The 21,880-nt window shown below is 51.3% G+C and overlaps 2 protein-coding genes across 8 annotated transcripts; both read left to right on the forward strand.

Annotated features, from left to right (window-relative positions):
- The first annotated feature begins 472 nt into the window (after positions 1-472).
- Positions 473-10,835, forward strand: LOC125082422 (glutathione S-transferase theta-1). 5 transcript variants are annotated; one of them, XM_047698056.1, is made up of 5 exons: positions 502-692; positions 2,590-2,677; positions 4,455-4,605; positions 10,008-10,184; positions 10,377-10,835. In XM_047698056.1, the coding sequence occupies exons 1-5, from the start codon at positions 581-583 to the stop codon at positions 10,569-10,571; spliced, it is 723 nt and encodes a 240-aa protein (XP_047554012.1). In that variant the 5' UTR covers positions 502-580; the 3' UTR covers positions 10,572-10,835. The 5 variants fall into 5 exon arrangements, with proteins under 5 accessions (XP_047554016.1, XP_047554013.1, XP_047554012.1 ...); XM_047698058.1 differs by having other exon boundaries at positions 667-805; XM_047698057.1 differs by lacking the exon at positions 10,008-10,184 and having other exon boundaries at positions 489-692.
- A 1,817-nt stretch (positions 10,836-12,652) lies between these two features.
- Positions 12,653-19,267, forward strand: LOC125082423 (glutathione S-transferase theta-3-like). 3 transcript variants are annotated; one of them, XM_047698061.1, is made up of 5 exons: positions 12,663-12,905; positions 14,341-14,428; positions 16,259-16,409; positions 18,334-18,510; positions 18,843-19,267. In XM_047698061.1, exons 1-5 carry the CDS (start codon positions 12,794-12,796, stop codon positions 19,035-19,037), a joined length of 723 nt encoding a protein of 240 aa, XP_047554017.1. In that variant the 5' UTR covers positions 12,663-12,793; the 3' UTR covers positions 19,038-19,267. The 3 variants fall into 3 exon arrangements, with proteins under 3 accessions (XP_047554019.1, XP_047554017.1, XP_047554018.1); XM_047698062.1 differs by having other exon boundaries at positions 12,702-12,905; positions 14,341-14,369; XM_047698063.1 differs by lacking the exon at positions 14,341-14,428 and having other exon boundaries at positions 12,653-12,905.
- Positions 19,268-21,880: the final 2,613 nt, after the last annotated feature.

Genomic DNA, 21,880 nt, shown 5'->3' on the forward strand with positions numbered 1-21,880 from the left:
CCAGCCTTTGGTAACTACCATTCTACTTGGTCTCTATGAGTTTGGCTTTTTTTTAGATTTCATAAATAAGTGTGATTACACCGTATTTGTCTTTCCCTCTTGGACCTATCTCACTCAGCATACTGCCCTCAAGGTCCGCTCAGGTATCACGATCTCTGGAGTGTTCTTGGGAACATGGACTCTGTTGCCAGACTTCCTGGGTCCATGATCACTTATTGCCTCAATCTCGACATCTCTAAAATGGAGATGATAGGAAATTCTGACAGCGACAACGTGGATGAACCTTGAAGACAGCATGGTAAGTGAAATAAGGTTGTCACGAAGGACTGGGGACCTCAGCGGGACCCTTGGAGGGGAGACGTACGCGTCACCGCCCCGCCAGCTCTGCTCCGCGCTCTTAGTCCCCACCCCTCAGACACGCCCTTGGCCGTTCCAGCGATTGGACCAAAGTCCCGGTGCCCGGAGCCCGGAACCCGGAGTGGGTGCCCGGAGCCACCCAACCGGGAGTGGAGGCTGGTGGGGCGTGGCCCCAGGACAGTGTGTGTTCCTGGCTGCGCCCGGGTGTGTCGGTCTGGCCGCCATGGGGCTGGAGCTTTACCTGGACTTGCTGTCCCAGCCCTGCCGCGCCGTCTACATCTTTGCCAAGAAGAACCGCATTCCCTTCGAGCTGCGCCGGGTGGACCTGCTCAAAGGTGGGCCCAGGCTTGGGTTTGGGAACCGAGAGATCGGGGAGGAACGGGGAGGACAAATCTTGCTTAAGAGGACGCCCGGCGCCCACCTCTTCTTGGGGCCATTGCTGAAAAAGGTGAGCCACCGGGGAGATCCGAGAGAGTCGGGTAATCAATCCCCCAAACTGGGCTCGGTCCCGCGGGATAGACGATGGGGCGCGGCCGAGGCCGAGTGAACGAGTGAAGGGCGCGGCGGGGGGGCAGCTTGAGGAAAAAGAGAGACCCGGTGAAGGAAAACAGGGTGCACCTGGACAGAGGGAGAGAGGAGCTCCAGAAAAGAGATGGGGGCAGGAGGCGAGGGGTTAGGGGGCCGAGCATAGAGACTGGGGCAGAGCCCAGTCCCTCCTCTGTGGCCCCCAACTGCCAAAACTCTGCAACGGCCAGTCGCCAGGGTCCCCACGTTCCAGCCCTGCACTATGCATCGGCCCCATCTGCACTGGGGGCCCCCTTCTGTCCCTACTTCTTGGGCGTTGCCTTCTGCTTTCCCTTGTTCTCTGACTTCTTGTGCCTGCTGGGAGGGCTCCCCCCACCATGCTGGGGGAAGCCATGCTGGGGGCTTGAAGGGAGACTGCTGGGAGACTGCGGGAACATGTTGAGCCCTGCACTCCTGAGCTGGAGGGTTTGTGTCTCTGGTAGGCTCCCAAGGCTCCAAGGACACAGCTGAGGGAAGCAGAATGGAGGTATTGCTTGGTGGGCAGATGGGGTAACTCTGCTTGGCTGAGCCTCCAGCACCTACCCGCCACCCCCACCCCCATCACTTTACCACTCACGCCCTTGCCTGCCTTCATGCCTTTGAACTGGCCTGTCCCTCTGCCCAAATCTTCATCTTCTTCCAGTCTGCTGGGGGGATTTCCCACTTGTCCTCCCCAGGGGTCATCTCTGCTGTGTACAGGGGACAGGGCATGGAAGGAACATCCCAAACAGGCTGTTAAATAAAGGGTGCAGAGCGGTGGGTTTCACTAGGAGAGCAGGGCAGGTGTGTCTAGTGAAGTCACAGTGTGAAGGGAGGGAGAAGGGAGGACAGTGGGTGTGTTGAGGCTAGAGTGTTAAGGCAATCATGTATGGCTTCGAGGAGCTTCTGCCTGATCCTGGGGTAATGGGGAGCCCCTGAAGACTGTTGAGCAGGATGGTGGATGATAAGCTTACATGCTCTTTAGAAGCTTCTCTCTGACAGCATCTGCAGGAGTAGGAGCCACTCACACAAACTCAAGCAGAGGCCAGGGGCCCAGGAGACATGAGGCTGCATCTTTTGGGGGTTGTGGGTGGGACAAAAGTGTGACTGTTCCAGCTCCAGCAGAACCTAAAGGCAGGGCCAGCCCAAGCCTAGTGGCTTAGGGCAGGGTGAACAAGGGGACACAGAGGAGCTGGTAGAAGTTGTTTGCAAGTAAATAGATACTGGGAGAAAGCCACTTCTCTGTGTTTAGTGACCTTACCTTAGAGTCCACAGGGAAAGGGGCACTATAAGGAATCAGAGCTCCATTCGCGTAACTAGCCACCTCACTCTGGCAGACTGGAGCATCCTGAATGTGAACTTACGAGGCCAGGGATGGTGTAGAGGTGGTGGGTGGGGTGCATGTGAAGGCCCAGCTGAAACATCACATCTTGCCCCTTGGGCTGTGGGTGGAGCTTGTGCCCAATAGGACTTGGCATGGCTGGGGCTCTTGAGGTCCATTTTGCAACATTTCGCAGAATAGTGTCCTGCCCCTACCCAAGTGGCCCTCACTAGCCTTTGCCATGCAGGAGAGCACCTGGGGGCTGGAGAAGAACCATGGAATTGGGGCCTGGGTTTAGTAGGGAGTGGGCACAGGCCTTGCAGGGCTCAGTGTTTCCTTCCTCACCCACCATGATGGGCTCTCTGCAGGCCAGCACCTCAGCGATGCCTTTGCCCAGGTGAACCCCCTGAAGAAGGTGCCTGCTTTGAAGGATGGAGACTTCACCTTGGCTGAGAGGTAACTGGGACACTGGAACTGCCACCAGAACTCACTGGAACCATCTGGTCCCTTTATTTTATTTACTTTTTTATTTTATTTACTTATTTTATTTTATTTACTTATTTATGTTAAAGGAGAGAACTTGAGTGAGCAGAGTGAGGGGCAGAGGGAGAGGGAGAGAGAGAGTCCACGAGCAGACTCCCCACAGAGCTCAGAGCCCCACACAGGGCTAGATTCCAGGACCCTGAGATCATGACCTGAGCCAAAACCAAGAGTTGGCCGCTTAACTGACTGAGCAGCCCAGGCGCCCTTTAACCCTCTATTTTAGAGACAAAAAAACTAAACTCCTCAGAGGTGAAGGGTCCTTAGCCTAACATCCCATAGAGAGTCAGGGTTGGAACCCGGACCCAGGCCTACCTGCTGGTCCAGTTCACGGGAATGCTTGGACAAGTAAGCATATTTTACTTCTGTACCCATCCTGTGTTTGTTGGTGAGAGTACCCCAGGGCAGGGGCATAGGACAGGGAAGGGATGGCACTCTGGCTTGAGATGGCCCATGGGCCTCTGGTCTACCCAGTGACTCCAAGTCTGGGCTACAGCCTCCTTGGATGGGTCTCCCCCAAGGGAGGACTGTGAGGCATGTGGGTGTTTTACATCCCAACATATCCCAAGAAGTGGAAACCTCTTTAGGGAAGTTCACACCCACCCCCCCACCCCCCCCCGCCCCCACTCTGCTGCTTTTATCACCTATGTCACCCCCATAACAAGGAGAACTTGAAGCTTTTGAACTTATCTCTGGAATCGTGAGATGGATGCATTCCCCCCGAGAATTCCTGACATTATGTCAGTGTCATTTTCTTCTTTCTGCTGCTCTCTGCTGTCTTGGGTCCTTGTGTCACCCAGTGTTGAGCACCCATGGTGCTTGCCAGGGGCATCGTGCAATTTCTGCATTTCTCTGTGTCTTTTCTCACCGTCAGGAGGTCTGTGACTCCCAGGGACCTGCAGCTGTCCCCAGAGGTGGTTTGAACAATTAGCTGGGAGGAAAAAGAGCTCCAGAATATCTTGTACAGACAAGTGAGTTGTTAAGCCAAGACGTGGATACAGGATTCCTAATAGGGAACGGAGGTTTTCTGCCCTTACTGGCTGGGGTGCATAACCCTTGGAGTAACCCAAGTTCCTGAAAGCTTTCTTATGGCTCCAAATTCATGCATCTCAGGGCCCTTCCAGATCCATGCCTGTCCCAACACCATGGTAGCCCTCATGACCTAGGGCAGGAGGAGAGCTCCAGGCGCCTGGTCTGTTCTGCTGTTCCATGATCCTGCAGCAGCCCCAGTGTTTCCTACAGGGTGCTTTAGGGAGGACAAAGGAACGACTGGAAAGCCTTTTTGAGCAGTCAGGCCATCTGAGGCTGGTATGGGTGCCAGAGGATGAGAATGGACGTAGACTGGAAAGAACTGAGCTTTAAGGGTTAGCTTTGATGGCATCTCCTCCAGGAAGCCCTCTGGCCCTCTGATCAGAGACTGACTCTGAACAGGATACTCTTGGCAGAATATTCTGCTATGGGCTTTTGCCCGGTGCTAGGATGAGCTTGGGTGTTAGTCTCAGAAAGACTCTTAGCCCTGCCACCAACGGCTCTGTGCCCAGGGCAAGTCCCGTCAGTGTTCTAAGCCTGACTTCCTTCTCTGGAGAATGAGGCAAAGACCTTGGCTCATAGTCAGGAATATTAAAGAAGGGAATTTGATTAAGCCCCTACCTAGAGTCTTTCCTCCACCCATCATGTCCTCCCTCCCCTTCAGTGTGGCCATCCTGCTCTACCTGACCCGGAAGTATAAAGTCCCTGACCACTGGTACCCCCAAGATGTACAGGCCTGCGCCCTTGTGGATGAGTATCTGGCATGGCAGCACACGACCCTGCGGAGAAGCTGCCTCCGGACCCTGTGGCACAAGGTGAGGCCCTGAGGGCATCGCCCCAAAGGGGCGAAAGCACCCTCGCATTCTTTTCCATTTGGATAGTCTCTGTTGACCTAACTTTGACTCGATAATTCTTTCTTCTGTTGGGCCCACGTTGCTATTAAACCCATCTAAAACAGTCTTCATTTGAGATTTTGGTAAGGGAAAATCTGTGTTCTAAGCTGGTCAGCCGAGTCAGCAAAGGAGTCCCAGCCACTGGCCCAGGGCTCTTCCGGGTTCTTCTCTCTGCCCTGCTTCCAGGCATGCACCAAAAGTACCAAGTATGCAGAAATAGAAGGGTATAAATTACCCCTTTTGTCTGTGCTCGGGGCTCAGACCTTTGGAGATCACTCTCCTCTGAGCCAGCAGGTGTTAAATAAACTCTGATCCTTCAAAGTTTCCAAAAGATCCTCCGATGGTTCTTCTGTCAGGACCCAATCCAGGTTCTGTAACAACATGTATTTTTCAGTTCTAGAAATTCCATTTGCTCCTTTTTAAAATCTCCTTTTCTGTGCTGAAATGCACCATCTGTTTACCCATTTAGTCCATCTTTTCTTCTAAATTCTTGGACATATTTATAATAGTTACTTTAAAGTCTTTGCAGCTAATTTTCATAATTTTGTCCCCTGTGGGTCTATTTCTGTTGGCCATTTTTTATCCTCCTGATTATGGGTCACATTGTCTTCTTTTTTTTGCATGTCTTATGGTATGTTAGACATTATGTTCAACAAAAGGTAGAGAGGCGTATGGGTGGCTCAGTTATGATCCCCGGCGTCCTGGGATTAAGCCCCTTGCTCAGCAGAGAGCCGCCTTCTCCCCTTCTCTCTGACTGCCAGTCCTCCTGCTTGTGCTCTCTTGCTCTCTCTCTCTCCCCCTCTATGTGTCAAAAAAATAAATTAAATCTTAAAGAAAAAAAAAAGTCACATGCTCTTCCGTCTGAGCCAGCCCCTGTATGGTTCCAGTTATATGAAATTCCTATTCTGTTCATAAAGACAAAAAAGTAGAAGGATCGCTGTGAGGGGTCAGGGGAGGAGGGAATGGGAAGTTGTTGTTTAATGGGGACAGAGTTTCAGTTTGGGATGATGAATGAGTTCTGGAGATGGATGGTGCTCTTACCCGACCCCTGAGTCTAGGTTCCTGAGTCACAGAAATGAACATGGAACTTCAGAGAAAGAAAACAAGTGGAGTTTATTAGAGATAGCTTGTATCAAAGGGGGCCAGCAAGAAAGAGGAATGTCGCTACACCTTCCCTATGGTAGGAGGCTTAGAAAGGCCCTTTTCCAAAGGGTGAAGGGCTGGAAGTGGTGAAGCATCCTTCAGTCCCATGGTCATTATCTAGTGGGCGTCACTTTTTAGTGGACACAAGACAATAACAAGATGCTTTACTTCATGGTCGACATTCTTTTAGGGCTCCTGGAAAATAGAAATACTTGTGCAAGCAGGCTTTAAATTGTTACTTCTAATTTTGCCCAGACAACCATTCATTCTCTTTCCCAGAAAAAGGTGTTTGTCTCTAAACTTATGGCCATTTTTTTAAAAGATTTTATTTATTTATTTGACAGAGAGAGAGAGTTCACAATAGGAAGAGAGGCAGGCAGAGAGAAGGGGAGGCAGGCTCCCTGCTGAGGACCCTGAGATCAGGGCTTGATCCCAGGACCCTGAGATCATGACCTGAGCCGAAGGCAGAGGCTTAACCCACTGAGCCACCCAGGTGCCCCAGCTTATGGAAACTTTTAACCCTTGTCTCAGACCAGGGACTTTCACAGGAATTAAGTAAGTCCCTCTTGCTTTCCCTAGACAATCTCAGCAGTGATGGTTGTACAAGAGTGTGAATGTGCTTAGTGCCATGAAACTATACACTTAAAAATGGTTAAGATGGGAAATTTTATTATGCATTTCTTACCACAATTAAAAATAAAAAATTTATAGTTAACATGTAATTGGTAGAAAAATCATTAATGCATTATTTTGCATTCTTTTTTTTTTTTTAAAGATTTTATTTATTTATTTGACAGAGAGAGATCACAAGTAGATGGAGAGGCAGGCAGAGAGAGAGAGAGAGAGGGAAGCAGGATCTCTGCCGAGCAGAGAACCCGATGCAGGACCCGATCCCAGGACCCTGAGATCATGACCTGAGCCGAAGGCAGCGGCTTAACCCACTGAGCCACCCAGGCGCCCTGCATTCTTTTCTTATACTAAGTCTTCAGAATCCCATGTGTGTTATGCGTATACCTCACAACTCAGCTAGGACTAGCCATATTTTAAGAGTTCACTAGCAGCTACCATATCAGACAACATAGGTTTAGGCTTTTTTTCTTTTTCATTTTTTTGTCTGTTATTTTCTATTTTTAAAAGTTCTATAACTCTTTGATGGCTTTAAGGAAAGATAAGATTATTTTCTTTCCACCATTGTTATGATGGGAACTATGGTTTTTGTGACATTGATGTCCTAATCAGAAGCAGGATTCCTAGGGGCGCCTGGGTGGCTCAGTGGGTTAAGCCGCTGCCTTCGGCTCAGGTCATGATTCAGGTCCTGGGTTCGAGCCCCACATCGGGCTTTCTGCTCAGCGGGGAGCCTGCTTCCTCCTCTCTCTCTGCCTGCCTCTCTGCCTACTTGTGATTTCTCTCTGTCAAATAAATAAATAAAATCTTTAAAAAAAAAAAAAAAGAAGCAGGATTCCTCATTTTTTAAAGTGTATGGATAGGGGCGCCTGGGTGGCTCAGTCGATTAAGCATCTGCCTTTGGCTCAGGTCATGATCCCAGGGTCCTGAGATTGAGCCCTACATCATGCTCCCTGCTCAGCGGGCAGTCTGCTTCTCCCTCTCCTTCCCCCGCCTCATACTCTCTCTCTCTCTCTCAAATAAATAAATAAAATCTTAAAAAAAACAATAAAGTGTATTGCTAATTGTGGGTTATGAGCTTTATTTCTCTGTTTCCTATCATTTCTTATATAAAACAGAAACAGAGGACAAACGTTCAAAAGACCTCTCCCTCGCCCTCACTCCTTCCTGAGAGGCCGTTCTGCTCTGGGGTCCGGTGGGAGTCCTTCCAGTTTACGATTTTATACATTATTGCACTTAGTTGTCATTATAAGCAAAATAAAGTTTTGCTTTGCATGTTTAAAATTTTATATAAATGCTCTCATATCGCTCTGCATTGTGCATTTTTCTATATTGTTGTGGGTGGATCTAATTTATCCATTTTAACTACTCTACAGTAATTCATTATATAAATAAATTGCAATGTACTTATTACCCTAGTATTATCTGTTATATTTAAAGAGGAACAAAACCGCTCTTCCAAACCCTGCGAATTTTGGATCAACCAAATTGAAACAGAAGGGAAATGGTAGATAATCTCTGGCAGGGGCGAGGCCAAGAAAAAATGAGGGAGGAGGGCTAGCTGGGGTTGTGCAAATTGAGAGTTCATTGTGCCCTCCGACGCAGTGGCTTCTCCCCAGCATCAGCCTTAGATACTGAGCAGGCATACCCTGTGGCCAGCACCCTTTATATGGAGAAGAAGCTAGAGGGGCACCTGACTGGCTGTTGGTTAAACCTCTGCCTTTGGCTCAGGTCATGATCCCAGGATCCTGGGATTGGGATAAAGCCCTGCGTTGGGCTCCCTGCTCAGCAGGGAATCTGCTTCCTCGCTGCCCCTCTACCCACTTGTGCTTGCTCTTTGTCTGTCTCAAATAAGTAAAATCTTAAACAAAAAATAAGGCTGGAAATCTGGACTCTTATATATGAAATGCCCCCATTTTTAAATGTCAGCAACTGATCCATATTTTAATTTTTTTTTTAAAGATTTTATTTATTTATTTGACAGAGAGAAATCACAAGTAGGCAGAGAGGCAGGCAGAGAGAGAGGAGGAAGCAGGCTCCCTGCTGAGCAGAAAGCCCGATGTGGGGCTCGAACCCAGGACCTGGGATCATGACCTGAGCCGAAGGCAGCGGCTTAACCCACTGAGCCACCCAGGCGCCCCTCATATTTTAATTTTAATTTTTGTTTTTATTTCTTTTAGAGAGAGAGAGAGAGAGAGTGGCGGAGGGGAGGGACGCAGAGAGAGAGAGAGAATCCTAAGCAGTCTCCATGCCTAATGTGCAGCCTGATGTGGGGCTCAGTCCCATGATCCTATGATGATGACCCGAGCTGAGATCAAGAGTTGGACATTTAGGGGCACCTGGGTGGCTCAGTGGGCTAAAACCTCTACTTTTGGCTCAGGTCATGATCTCAGGGTCCTGGGATGGAGCCCCATATCAGGCTCTCTGCTCCGCAGGGAGCCTGCTTCCCCCTCTCTCTGTGCCTGCCTCTCTGACTACTTGTGATCTCTGTCAAATTAAAAAAAAAACAAAAAACAAAAAAAAATTTTAAAAAAGAAAGAGTTGGACATTTAACTGACTGAGACACCCAGGCGCCCCCTGATCCCTATTTTTAAAAAACTCTGTAGTCAAAGGAATACCATTAGCTCAGGGCTGGCCTCCAGGGCACCAGTGAGAGACTGCTGATTCTGTCTACCTTTTATGGGGGAGGAAACTGAAGCCCGAAGCCAGGGCTCATGTACAATCCTAGTCATGTTGACCTGAGTTCCAGGCTCCCCCAAGCAACTTAATGAAATGAAGCATGAAGCATTCTTCCCTTGCTCCTCATCCACTGTATCTCCCTATAGCTCTGTCAGCCATGATGCTGTTGATGCTTCCCCCTAAAACACCTTCCTCCCAGATCCTGGACACTACCCTTTCCTAGCCCTCCTCCTTAGTTCCTGGTAGCTCACTGTCAGAAAATGTCCATTCTACTCTTGGCTTAGTCTTTTCTTGGCTGTGCCATCTCAGGCAACTGACTGTCCCTCTCACTGACTGTCCCACTTTTCCATTTATAAGAGAGTCTTGTACTATTATTCCTATAATATAAGTGAGGAAATTGAGGCTCAGAGGGTTTAGGTATTTTATTTTAGGCCACATGCTTTTTAAGTGGCAGAGTGGAAACCTTGTAAGCCAATCCTAATTATTTATCCAGTAAGTGGTACTGACTTTACATTCAGGGGAAAGAGGTTATAACATAGACTGTTCCTAGGCTAGCCGCCTACTTCCAAAGTATGAAACTCATTGTTCAACTCCCCCCTGAGTCATTCTCAAAGGGGTTTGAGTTATTCTCAAAGGGGTTTGAGTCCTGTCAGATGCCCTCTGAGGCTCAGCCATCAGAGATGACAGAAGCAGGAATATTTCTGGGATATTTCTGGAAACAGTGGTCCTTTGGGAATTTCCCTGCAGGCCCCGCCCAGCCTTCGAAGACAGGGGTATAGAACCAGAAAGCAGCTCAAACTGGGGTGGGGGAGGCACACTTGCCTTCCTGCCCCTGAGGCTGGGCTGGCCCCTGTTTACTGTGCCTCCCCGCCTCCCAGGTGATGTTTCCTGTTTTCCTGGGTGAGCCAGTGTCTCCTGAGATGCTGGCAGCCACGCTAGCCAAGTTGGATGTGACCGTGCAGTTGCTTGAGGACAAGTTCCTCCAGAACAAGGCTTTTCTCATCGGGCCCCACATCTCACTGGCTGATCTGGTAGCCATCACAGAGCTGATGCATGTGAGTGCTATGGATAGGGTGGCTTGCTAGGTAGGGAGGGCCCTGGGTAGTCGCTGAAGTCTTGCTCACACATAAGCATGGCCCATAGCCAGGTGGGGGCAGTGTGGGGCAGTCTGGGACCCCCAAACCAGGCAGAGGCTGCCATCCTTGACCTTACCTTCCACCCCCATCCTGTTTCCTTTCTCCCTGCAGCCTGTGGGTGCTGGCTGCCAAATCTTCGAAGGTCGACCCAAGCTGGCTGCATGGCGCCAGCGTGTGGAGGCAGCAGTGGGAGAGGATCTCTTCCAGGAGGCCCATGAGGTCATCATGAAGGCCAGGGAGTCCCCACCTGCAGACCCCACTGTAAAGCAGAAGCTGATGCCTGCGGTACTGGCCATGATTGGTTGAGCCAGGAAGCCCCGTCCCTGCACTTTGCCCTTGGCAGTTCACAAAGCACCTTCATTTCCAATGTCCCATGGGAGACAGGCTCAGAGGGCTGTAGTGATTTGCCCGAGTGCCCCTGTACCTATGCTCCCCTGGTTGGACCCCTACACCCACACTATCTTGCACAGCTGCCTAAAAGCCACAGTGAGAATGGATTGGCCAGATCTCATCTCCTTTAATCACTGCATTTCATTTTCAGTTTGGGAAATAAACCTGGGCTAAGCCTGAGCCTACTCTTCTAGCTCGGATGTGTGATTTATTTGACCTGTCTTGGCCCTGGTCTTGGTCTCTGTCAGAAAGACAAGCCCTCCTCTGAGGCCCTGTGGGTCAGCTTCCTCATGATGGTTGCCAAGAGTGAAATTAACAGATGCCCTCCACTCTTCTAATTCTCAGAGAAAGTGATTTGTCCGACAGCATAGGGATCAGCAGGCATGGTCATCAATCAGTTGGCTGGGCCAACCTCCCAGGACATGGCCCTCTGGCATCAAGTACTGTAGCTCAGGAGTCCTGCTTCTGTTTGCTGAATTGGTCAGGGGGGGCGAAGCCAAACAGCAGCGCTCCCGGACAGGAATCAGTCATGCAGCACCTTGAAGGCCATGCCTGTGATCTGTAAACCATAAATAGGCATAGTGTGCTCAGATTGCATTTCTTTATTTCTTTATATTTTAAGTAGGTTTCATACCGACTGTAGGGCTTGAACTCATGATCCTGAGATTAAGGGCTGCGTGCTCTACTGACTGAGCCAGCCAGACACCCCACCAGATTGTATTTAAAATTAATATTCTGGGGGAGGCTGGGTGGCTCAGTCATTGAGTGTCTGCCTTCGGCTCTGGTCATGATCCTTGGGATCCAGCCCCGCATAGGCTCCCTGCTCCGTGAGGGAAGCCTGCTTCATCCTCTCCTACTCCCCCTGCTTGTGTTCCCTCTCTTGCTGTGTCTCTGTCAAATAAATAAGTAAATAAAATCTTTAAAATAATATTCTGGCTCTCTGGTGGCAGGTGGAGGTGGGGGGTGGGTTGGACTTGAGGGTGGCCAAAGAGAGCAAGGAAACTGGATATTATAGTAATCCTGCCAAAAGTGATTTGTGCAGGAGGGCAGGGCAATGAAGGGGATGGAGAACATGGCCCCTCCCAGCCTGGAGAGGGCTCCAGCACTAGCCCAGGAAGGCAGTCTCTCCGTGGGAGGGAAAAGGAGGGAGCCGGGGTAGGGAGGAGTGAGGGGGTGAGAGGGGGAAGGGGCGGATAGGTCTTACTTAAATCTTACTTAAAATTTCCAATAACATCCTCTTGCAAAGGGGTTTTCTCTGAATCTTGGCTCTGGGGGCAGGGTCTTCTTCCCCCAAGAGCCTCTCTTAGGGAATGGGGAGGGGGTTCATGTCCACGGACCCCGGGGGCCAGAAGGTGTCATGTGGAGGGACTCGGCCCTGTAAAGGAAGTGGGGAATTTACAGACCTCCTGCAGACCTCTGGATGGGCCACCCCTGGCTTCTGCCAACTGCTAGAAGGATTAGCTGGAGTGTAATAAATATGACCCCAGGAATTAGGGAGGGGCGGCTCACTCTTTCGGGGATGCTGGGCCTCTGCAGGGAGCTGGGGTCCAGAAACCTCCCGAGCCTCCATCGTGGGCACTGGGCCCAGGGGAGGCTACAGTACCTCCGTTTAGTGCCTCCCTTTGTGTCCTGGGGAGTCAGAAGCCCCTCCTCTCTCAGTTCCCTCCTTGAGTTTAGGCAGGTGACTTGGGCGAACTGAAGGCAGCCGAGCCCTTTAGATCCTAAATTCACTGAAGGTCCGTGCTGGAAGCGTTCTTGGTGTCCCGTTCCCATTACCACCCTCCACTGCACCATTTGACAAAGGTAGACGTTGAGGTCCGGGGAAGGGGTATGACCTGGCAACGAAACCTCAGGTCCCAGGCCAAATCTTCCAGCGCCCTCTCCACGAAGAGAACTGCTGCCAGGCTTCCAGAGAAGGGAGGGAGGGAGAGTTGGGGCGCCGCTGATTGGCCCAAAGTTCTCCAGAGCTATCCAATGGGCGGGGAGGGTGTGGCGGGGCTCAGACCCCTCCACCCCCAACCCTCTCCTCGGGATAGCGCTCCGCTCTAGGCTCTGTGGCCTGGCAGGTTCTGTCAGCCGTTCCTCTTCCCCTTCTTATACCCTGGGCGCGACCCCGGGGGCGGAACGCTGCTCCGGCCATGGGCCTAGAGCTTTACCTGGACCTGCTGTCCCAGCCTTGTCGCGCCGTCTACATCTTCGCCAAGAAGAACGGAATCCCCTTCGAGCTGCGCCCGGTGGAGCTGCTCAAAGGTGGGCGGGGCAGAAAGGCAGGCCCCGCGGTCCCAGCGCCCTGATGCTAACGGACCCCCCCCCCCCCCCCCCCCCCCCCCCGCCTGCTGCAGTAAGGGAACTGGGTAATCAGTTATCTGTTATGCCTTTTTCGAGATCCCCGATCTTTGCCTAGTGAATACGAAACATTTTTCAAAATACAGGTTGAGGGGCTCCTGGGTGGCCAGTGGGTTAAGCCTCTGCCTTCGGTTGAGGTCATGATCTCAGGGTCCTGAGATGGAGCCCGGCATAGAGCTCTCTGCTTATCAGGGAGCCTGCTTTCCCCCCTCTCTCTGCCTACCTCTCTGCCTGCTTGTGATCTCTGTCAAATGAATAAATAAAATCTTTAAGAAAAGTAGAGGTTGAGAGGGAGCACAGCAGAGAGAGAGCAGTGGCGGGCGTGGGAGGCAGGAAGGGTGGGAGGCCTGGGGAAGTGGAGTGAGCGCCCAGATGCCTTCACACCCCGGCTTGGAGAAAACAATGAAACCGCCTCCTCATTTCTGAGTTGGAGTAGCCTGCTTCTCTTGAATTTCTGCAGCTGCCAGCAGGAGAAGGCGGTTCCACCTGGCTCTGGTCTCCTCTTTACTTCTACCTAGGCCTGCCTACCTTCTGTGTTTGGTGCCCCCAGCTTGGGCCACCAACTGCAATGCTGCCACCTTGTTCTGCCTTTCCAGCGCTCCTTGGGATGGGGGCTGGGCACAAAGGCATTTTCTGGAGGGAGAATATGTAGGGGTGATTCTCCTCACCCAGGTGAAGGGCAAAGAGGCCCTTTGGTGGGCCTGTGGCCAGGCTGGAGCCTGGTTCCACTGAGGCCCTCTGACTCCATACACCGTCAGACCTGCAAACCCCCACTGGGGAAGGAGACTTGAGCGTTTGGCATGGGACAGAAAGAAGAACTGAGCTGCTGGAAGCTGGGTGACGGAAGAGGGCAGGAGCTCCTGGAGAGAATGAGTCTGAACAAGGGCTGGGGGGCAGGTGTGGCCGGAGTTGTGTGGTGTGGACAGGTTACGCAGCCGGCATAGGAAGAGGATTGCAGGGGCAAGCTTAGAGCCCAGGGAGGAGACTGGAGTGTCTGATATATGGATGGAATTGGCTGGGCCTGGGGTAGGGGTGACTTACAGCCGCAGGGACTCACCCTCCCCGTTCATGGCCAAGTTGAGATGCTGCTTGGCCCAGGTTCCCAGGGAGGGTGGACCCAGGAAGGGTGGACCTCTGGTGGGGTCAGGGTCTGTGGTCTGGTGACCAGCAGAGTGGTCTCCTTCCTATTGCCCACCTGGATAGGGGCCTCAGAAAGTTGGTGCCTGGATATTGGGGTGGGGGTGCAGTGGGGGTGGGGGTAGGGGTGGGGGTGGGAGAGGCCTCAGTGGGCGATGGGGCTCAGAGTTCGCCTCACCCGCCTCACTGGTCTCTCCCACAGGCCAGAACCACAGCGATGCTTTTGCCCAGGTGAATCCCCTGAGGAAGGTGCCAGCCTTGAAGGATGGGGACTTCACTTTGGCCGAGAGGTATCAGGTCCCCAGGCGGCTACCCGGGCCTTGTGAGGCCAGCCAGCTGTCCGTGTATCTACCGTTGATGGCTTGGATCACGTCTGGTGTGCCCTGAGCCCCTGTGCCAGCCCCAGCAGGCAGAGGAGCCTAGGGCTGGGAGGGGCTATGGAAGTCATGGCATTCCCCCATCCCAAGCCTTCCTCCACCTCCCGGGAAATTTACAAAGGAGGAAACTGAAACCGGGGAGGGGAGGGACTTGCACAAGGTCATAGGGCCTCCAGCCTGTTTCCAGGCCTCCTCTGCCCACTCAGCCCCCAGACGGAAGGAGAGCGGAGAGTGAAATATGGAAGAGTAACTGTACTACACTCTTTAGAGCTTCTACTTCTACAAATTTTGGGCAAGTTCTATTGCCCTGGGAGTCAAGACAGCACTCAGAGAGCTTCAGTGGCTATTTGCTGAGCACCCACCAGGAACCATCTAGGCCTTGGGGCCAAAGCACTGAACAATTCTAAGTCCTTGGCCTCCTAGAGCTCATGTTCTGGAAGGGAAGGGTACTGCTAATCTCTGTAAGGTGCAACCTATCAGGCAGTGATGAGTGCAATGGAGAAAATAAGAAAGGTAAGAGTGGGGAGGGGAGCTGCAATTTTGAGTAGGATGTTGAGTGAAGGGCCCCTTGAGGAGGAGGCATCTGAGCAGAGACCTACAGGAACAGAGGTGCAGGGTATTTGGGAAGGGTGTTCTGGCTGGAGGGAACAGCAAAGCCAAAGGCAGTGAAGTGGGACAGTGCTTGGGGGAAAGGTTGGAGAGACAAGGTGTCCAGCGTGACTGGGATGAGGGAGGGGAGTAAGCAGGGGCTGAGGTTGGTGGGTAGCCTGTGTGGCCAGGAAGACTTTGGCTTTTACTGTAGGTAAGATGGGGCCACTGCAGGAGTTTAAGCAGAGGAGAGCTGAGATCCAACTTCGGTTTTAAAGGATCCCTCTGGCTGGGGTGAAAAGGTACTGTGCTAATCCAGGAGAGAGGTGCTGGTACCCCAGACCGAGGTGGTAGTACAGAGGGATGTAGTGGTCAGTTCTGACTCCCTTTGAAGGTCAAGCCCAAGAGTATGCTTGAGCAATGGACGTAGGAGGGAGAGATGAGAGCCCAGGCCAGCTTCCAGGTTGGTGGCTGGATAGTGATATCCTTTACTGAAGCCACACAGTACCTCTCTAGTACAGCCAGATTCACATTCCACTTGGCTTCAGAACCTCTGGTCACTGGACAGTCCAACATCCATGGAGACCTGGTGCTCTGGCCAGACATGAGGCACAGGTCAGACATGGTAGAGGGAGAAGGGAGGGGAGGAGGTCAGAGAGGGCTTCCTGGGGGAGGAGGCTGGAGGCTTTGGGCAGGTAGAGAGGAGATGGGACAGGGTGGGAAGCAGTGACCCATTCATCTGGGAGGCCTTATCCCAGCCCCAGGGAGTGTGAGGGGACAGCTGGCTTTGCTCCTGTCATGACCATGCGTCAGATATAGTGCAGAGTGCCATGTGAGTCGCTCTTATCTTTCAAGAACCATGTTGGGCCCCCCTTCCTCCTGGAAACTCTCTCTGAGTACCCCCTCACCGTCCTCTGAAATCCCAAGACATTTTGTTTTTCACCGGGTGCCCTTAGCTCAGATGATAGGATGACACAATGTAGAGCTGTGTGACCCTAGGCAGTCACCTAACCTCTCCGAGCCTCACATTCTTACTCTGCATCATGGTATGAAGATAGTGAAATGCTCCACCTATAGGAGCTGGGAAGATGTGAGCAGTGGGGAGGGGACAGAAAATGACTAGTCCGCGTTTCTCATCTCCTCCGTGTCCCCCAGTGTGGCCATCCTGTTGTATCTGAGTCGCAAGTATGAGGTCCCTGACCACTGGTATCCCCAGGACCTGCAGGCCCGTGCCCGTGTGGACGAGTACCTAGCCTGGCAGCACACAGCCCTTCGGAGTAGCTGCACCCGAGCCATGTGGCAGAAGGTGAGCTATGGCTGGATGGGGACCCTTCTAGAATGCTCAAGGGACAGTGCTTTCTGTTTAAAAAATTCCGTTTAGGGCACCTGGATGGCTCAGCCGGTTGAGCATCTGCCTTTGGCTCAGGTCATGATCCTGGAGTCCCAGGATTGAGTCCCAGGATCAAGCCACATGGCAGCTGGCAGCAGCGGGGTTCCCTGCTCAGCAGGGAGTCTGCTTCTTTCTCTTCTTCTGCCCCTCCCCCTGCTCCTTCTTTCTCTCTCTCTCTCTCAAATAAAAAATAAAATCTTTTAAAAAATTCGTTGAGGGGCGCCTGGGTGGCTCAGTGGGTTAAAGCCTCTGCCTTCGGCTCAGGTTGTGATCCCAGGGTCCTGGAATAGAGCCCCGCATTGGGCTCTCTGCTCAGCGGGGAGCCTGCTTCCTCCTCTCTCTCTGCCTGCCTCTCTGCCTACTTGTGATCTCTGTCTGTCAAATAAATAAATAAAATCTTAAAAAAAAAATTCGTTGAGTCCTGAGGTCTTGGAACACCAAATTCTAGGATGCCAGAGACTCCCTAGTCCAACCAGAGGGGAAACAAAGGCAGAGCCAGGGAGTGACTTCTCCAGATGTGCCCTGATTCCTGAGCTGCTGAGATTCAATCCCATGCCCTTTTGCATGCTCCCGATTGCAGAAATATTGCCTTTTGGGAGAGAGAGAAAAAAATCAAGCTCTGGCTACGCACATACTTTTTCAGATAGAGAAGTGTTAAGTGAAAAATCTTTCAATAAAGTTGGTCCGATTTCTGGGTATTTAAGGATTTTGAAGCCTAAAAACACTAGAAGACTTAGAGAAAAGCCTAATAGATTTTCCATATACAATGACATTCATGTAAGGAGGAAAGGATTAAACTTAAAACAAGCAAAAAACTGACAAAGATTTGTTAGAAAAAAGTAACATTTTGCACGCCTGGGTAGCTCAGTCACTTAAGCATCGGACCCTTGATTTCAGCTCGGGTCTTGATCCTGGGGTCTTGGGGTTAAGCTCTGAGTCAGGCTTTGCGCTGAGCATGGAGTCTGCTTGTCTCTCTCCCTCTGCTCCTCCCCCTGCTTCCTGCTTGTGCTCTCGCTCGCTCCTCTCTAAAATAAATAAATAAAATCTTAAAAAAAGAAAGAGAGGAAGAAAGAAAGAAAGGAAGGAAGGAAGGAAGAAAGAAAAAGAAAAAAGAAAAGAAAAGAAAAGAAAAGAAAAGAAAAGAAAAGAAAAAGAAAGAGAAAGAAAGAAAGAAAGAAAGAAAGAACGAAAGAAAGAAAGAAAGAAAGGAAAGAAAGAAAGGGGTGCCTGGGTGGCTCAGTCAGTTAAGAGTTTGCCTTTGGGTCAGATCATGATCTTGGGGTCCTGGGATTGAGCCCTCAACCCAGCTCTCTGCTCAGCCGGGAGTCTGCTTCTTTTTCCTCCTCTCCCTCGGTGCTCTCTCTCTCAAATAAATAAATAAAGTCTTCAGAAAATTACTTAAAGAATTTTTTTAAAAGATTCATTTATTTGGGAGAGAGATAATGCACATACATTACACACACCCACCCATGAGGTGGCAGGGGAGGGGCAGAGGGAGAGAATCTCATGTAGATTCCCGGTGGGGGGGGTGCTTGTGTTGAGGCTTTCATGGTGAGGGTAGTGGAGAGCCATGGAAGGCTTGATGCAGGGGGTGATATGGGCAGTCTGGGATTGCAGACATTTCCCCTACTGGCTGCCTTGCATGAGGACCTAGGGAGAGGTGGAGGCTGCCCATGTGAGTAGAAGATAATGCCTGGGCGGGTGGTGCCATGGATGGAAAGAGAGGGTTGAAGTGAGGAGAAATTGGAAGGCCTGGTGATAGATTGGATGAGATTGGATGAGGAACTAGGCTAGACTTTAGATCGACACTGAGCCCTCTCTCTGCCTGCCCACCCACCAGATGATGTTCCCAGTGTTCCTGGGTGAACAGGTGCCGCCTGAGACATTGGCATCTACTCTGACTGAGCTGGACAGGTGCCTGCAGCTGCTTGAGGACAAGTTCCTAAAGGACCAGGACTTCGTTGCTGGACCTCACATCTCAGTGGCTGACTTGGTGGCCATCACAGAGCTGATGCATGTGAGTGCTGTGGGGTCAGGTGATCCACTGGGCACTGGGGTGTCCTGGGAGGGAGCCAATGTACCAGCTCATGTTGCCCTTTCTGGCTGTGGGACCCTGGGCAAGCCACTTCACTCTCTGAGCCTCAGTGTTCTCATCTGTAAAATGGGGCTTCAGACCCTATACTGCAGCAATACTGAGAAACTTCCCAGTGTCTCAGGGGAGAGAACCTCCAGCCTATTTACTCATGTGGCCAAGAAGGGAAAACCCACCCTGGAGAATTCCTCAGCCAGGTCATTCTGTCTTGTGCTTGACCATGCCTACCCCTTCTACCCGGCTCCTTCTCCCCGTAGCCTGTCAGTGCTGGCTGCCAAGTCTTCAAAAGCAGACCCAAGCTGGCTGCATGGCGCCAACGTGTGGAGGCGGAGGTGGGAAAGGACCTCTTTCAGGAGGCACATGCAGCTGTCATGAAGGTCAAGGACTTGCCTCCAGCTGACCCGGCCACAAAGGAGAAGCTGAAACCCTCTGTGCAGGTTTTGTTGCAGTGAGGGGAAGGCCAGGCCTGCAGAGATGATGGAGACTCTGTTTTCAAAATAAACAGGTGGCACTGCTCCTCCTGGGCTGTAACCAAGACACACTCTCCAGGCTCTGTTCCCCGGTTCCCTCCAGGCATCAGGTCTTCCTTCTTTTGTTTTGTCTTCAGTCTTCACTCCCACCCCTTCCACTCTGACTTTGTGTGACTCCTGGAAAGAGCTTAGTAAACACATATTTGACCTTGTCCCTCCTGTGTTTAAAACTTTCTATGGTGCCGAACTGCTCTGAGGCTAAGGTATGAATCACTGAACTTTGCATTCAAGTCCTTGCCCACCCCTCCAGGACACCCTCTTCTGGTTGCACACAGTAGCCCAACGTTTTTAGACCCCTTCTCCCAGCTCCAGCCTCCACCTCCTGGCCTTGGCTCAGGCTGTTTCCATTGCTAATAGGGCCCCTCATCACCTTTGCCTGGTGCCCCTTGTGGTCTTTAGGCATTTGTCACCATTTTGCTTCTCGAGGGAGACCTCCCTGACTTTCCCAACCCCAAGCCAAGTCAGATGACACCCACCAGGCTCATCAGCCCCACTGCTTCCCTCTCTCAACCCTGGAAAAAAGTTGGTTCAACACCCCCTGGGCTGAGCACATGTCACAGATAAGAGCTGAGCTGGTGAAGGGATGTCTGGATCAGGCATGACCTTGGTCTCTTAGGTCTCTCTCTGTCCTCCCTCTGGGGTGATGCTGTCTCCCATAGGCAGTTTGGGTACAGGGCTGGTTCATGAACCTCCTTGCAGGAAGAGAAGTCCCAGGTTAGTTCCTGGCCTTCTGGGTGCTGCTTAGAGGCCTTGCGCTCCTACTCAGAACCCTGGCCACTCTCTTATCTGTGCCCCACCCTGGGTCCCAGACTTGCCACCTGTCCCTGTCCTTTCTCCTCAAGACTATTAGAATCTATCTGTCTTGTATCCTAGACCCTCTGATTTCTTATTCAACCAGTAAACTGCTAACGGGACACAGTCATGAATGGAGCATCTCAGACTGCCTGCCTTCTCATGGAGGGTCCCCCCCCCCCTTTTTTTTAAGATTTTATTTTTAAGTAATCTCTATACTCAACACAGGACTCGAAACTGAGATCAAGAGTTGCATGCTCTCCCGGCTGAGCCAGCCAGGTGCCCCAAGGCTCCTCTAATGCGCACACTCAATATGGAATTTTTAGAAGTGTAATTGAAATTATTCATACACACCCACACAATTTCAGTTGTATGTTCATTTACAAGTGAAACAACTTTGCAACACTGACAAGAGTACCATGTTTAGCCGTATCAACAGGATTTCCATGTTTTTTAAAAATATTTATTCTTGGGGCGCCTGGGTGGCTCAGTGGGTTAAGCCACTGCTTTTGGCTCAGGTCATGATCTCAGGGTCCTGGGATCGAGCCCCGCATTGGGCTCTCTGCTCAGCAGGGAGCCTGCTTCCTCCTCTCTCTCTGCCTGCCTCTCTGCCTGCTTGTGATCTCTGTCTGTCAAATAAATAAATAAAAATCCTTAAAAAAAATTATTCTTGAAAGAGAGAGAGAGACAGAGTTTACATGAGCAGAAGGGTGAGGGAGGGGCAGAGGCAGAGGGAGAAGCAGACTCCCCAAGGAAGCCGGACACTAGGCTAGATCCCAAGACCCTGGGATCATGACCTGCACTGCAGTCAAATGCTCTACCACTGAGCTATACCCCCAATGTTCTCATGACCTGCACTGAAGGCAGATAGCAAACTGACTGAGCCATCCAGGCACCCCCAGACTTCCATGTTTTAGGTGAGACATTTTGTTTTGACTATAAAAATATAGGGTACTGTAAAGATGGCTGGTAGTTTGACTAGGGCATGCCTTTACCCCTTGATGGACGGTACTTCCCTATGAGACAAGGTTGCCACAGGTGCAAGAGGCCACAAAGGCAGATGTCTGTCGGAGCCAGGTGGAGATGCAGGGAGCCAGAGGTTCTCTACCCAGCCTCACCTGAACTCACAAGTGTCACTTGGCTCCTGGTCAAGAAAAGTTCAGATTCCCACATACCACGTGAAGTGGCCTTACTTGGAAATGGTGGCAACACAGTAAAAAAAAAAAAAAAAAAAAAAATTAGGATGGAACCTGGGCAAGGTCCCTACAGGTGTGCGTGTTTTGGGTGTGTTCAAACCCACTATTTTGTGAAACGGAATAAAGGAAACCTCATTTACAATAAAGTTGGGAGGCCACAAGAGGGAGAACTCACACCTCCTACTCGCAGCCCTTGGTAACCCCACCAGGATGAGCCCTACCTTGCATTCCCAAGGGAAAGAAGACTATATGCCGCCAGCCAGCCGGGGAAAGGTAGCTTTATACCTCCCAACCACCCTGCTCCGTCCAGCCAGTGAGCTGTCACAACTCAGCCACTGAAAAGCGACTACACTCTTAATTCCCAGTTTATTCCAGCGGATTTTTTGTGTATAACAGTGTCTCCCAACTCCTCCCTTTCTTGTGTTAAAAAACGTTTCTCTTCTTTGTTGGTTGGCCTTGCCTGTGGTTTTGCTTTAGGCTGCATGTCCCAAATTGCAGTTCTCTGCCATACTCGAATAAACCCATTTTTACTGATAAAATAACTGGCTATTTTATTTTCAAGGTTAACAATCTATAAATATGGGTTAGGAAGCAGGGGACTGCACCACCCAGGAGCTCAGGGAGCCAGAATACCCCTGGCCAGTGTGTAGGGAGCCGGTAGAGGCCAGGACCCGGGCGTCCAGGCCGCGACTCCGGTCCGGTCTCCTTGGGGGAGGGTCACACACCTCACGCTCCCCTCCCCGCCCCCCACCTCCCGGTCTGGCCTTAGGACTTCCG

Source organism: Lutra lutra, chromosome 12 (assembly GCF_902655055.1).
Source record: "Lutra lutra chromosome 12, mLutLut1.2, whole genome shotgun sequence".
Lineage (NCBI taxonomy): Eukaryota > Metazoa > Chordata > Mammalia > Carnivora > Mustelidae > Lutra > Lutra lutra.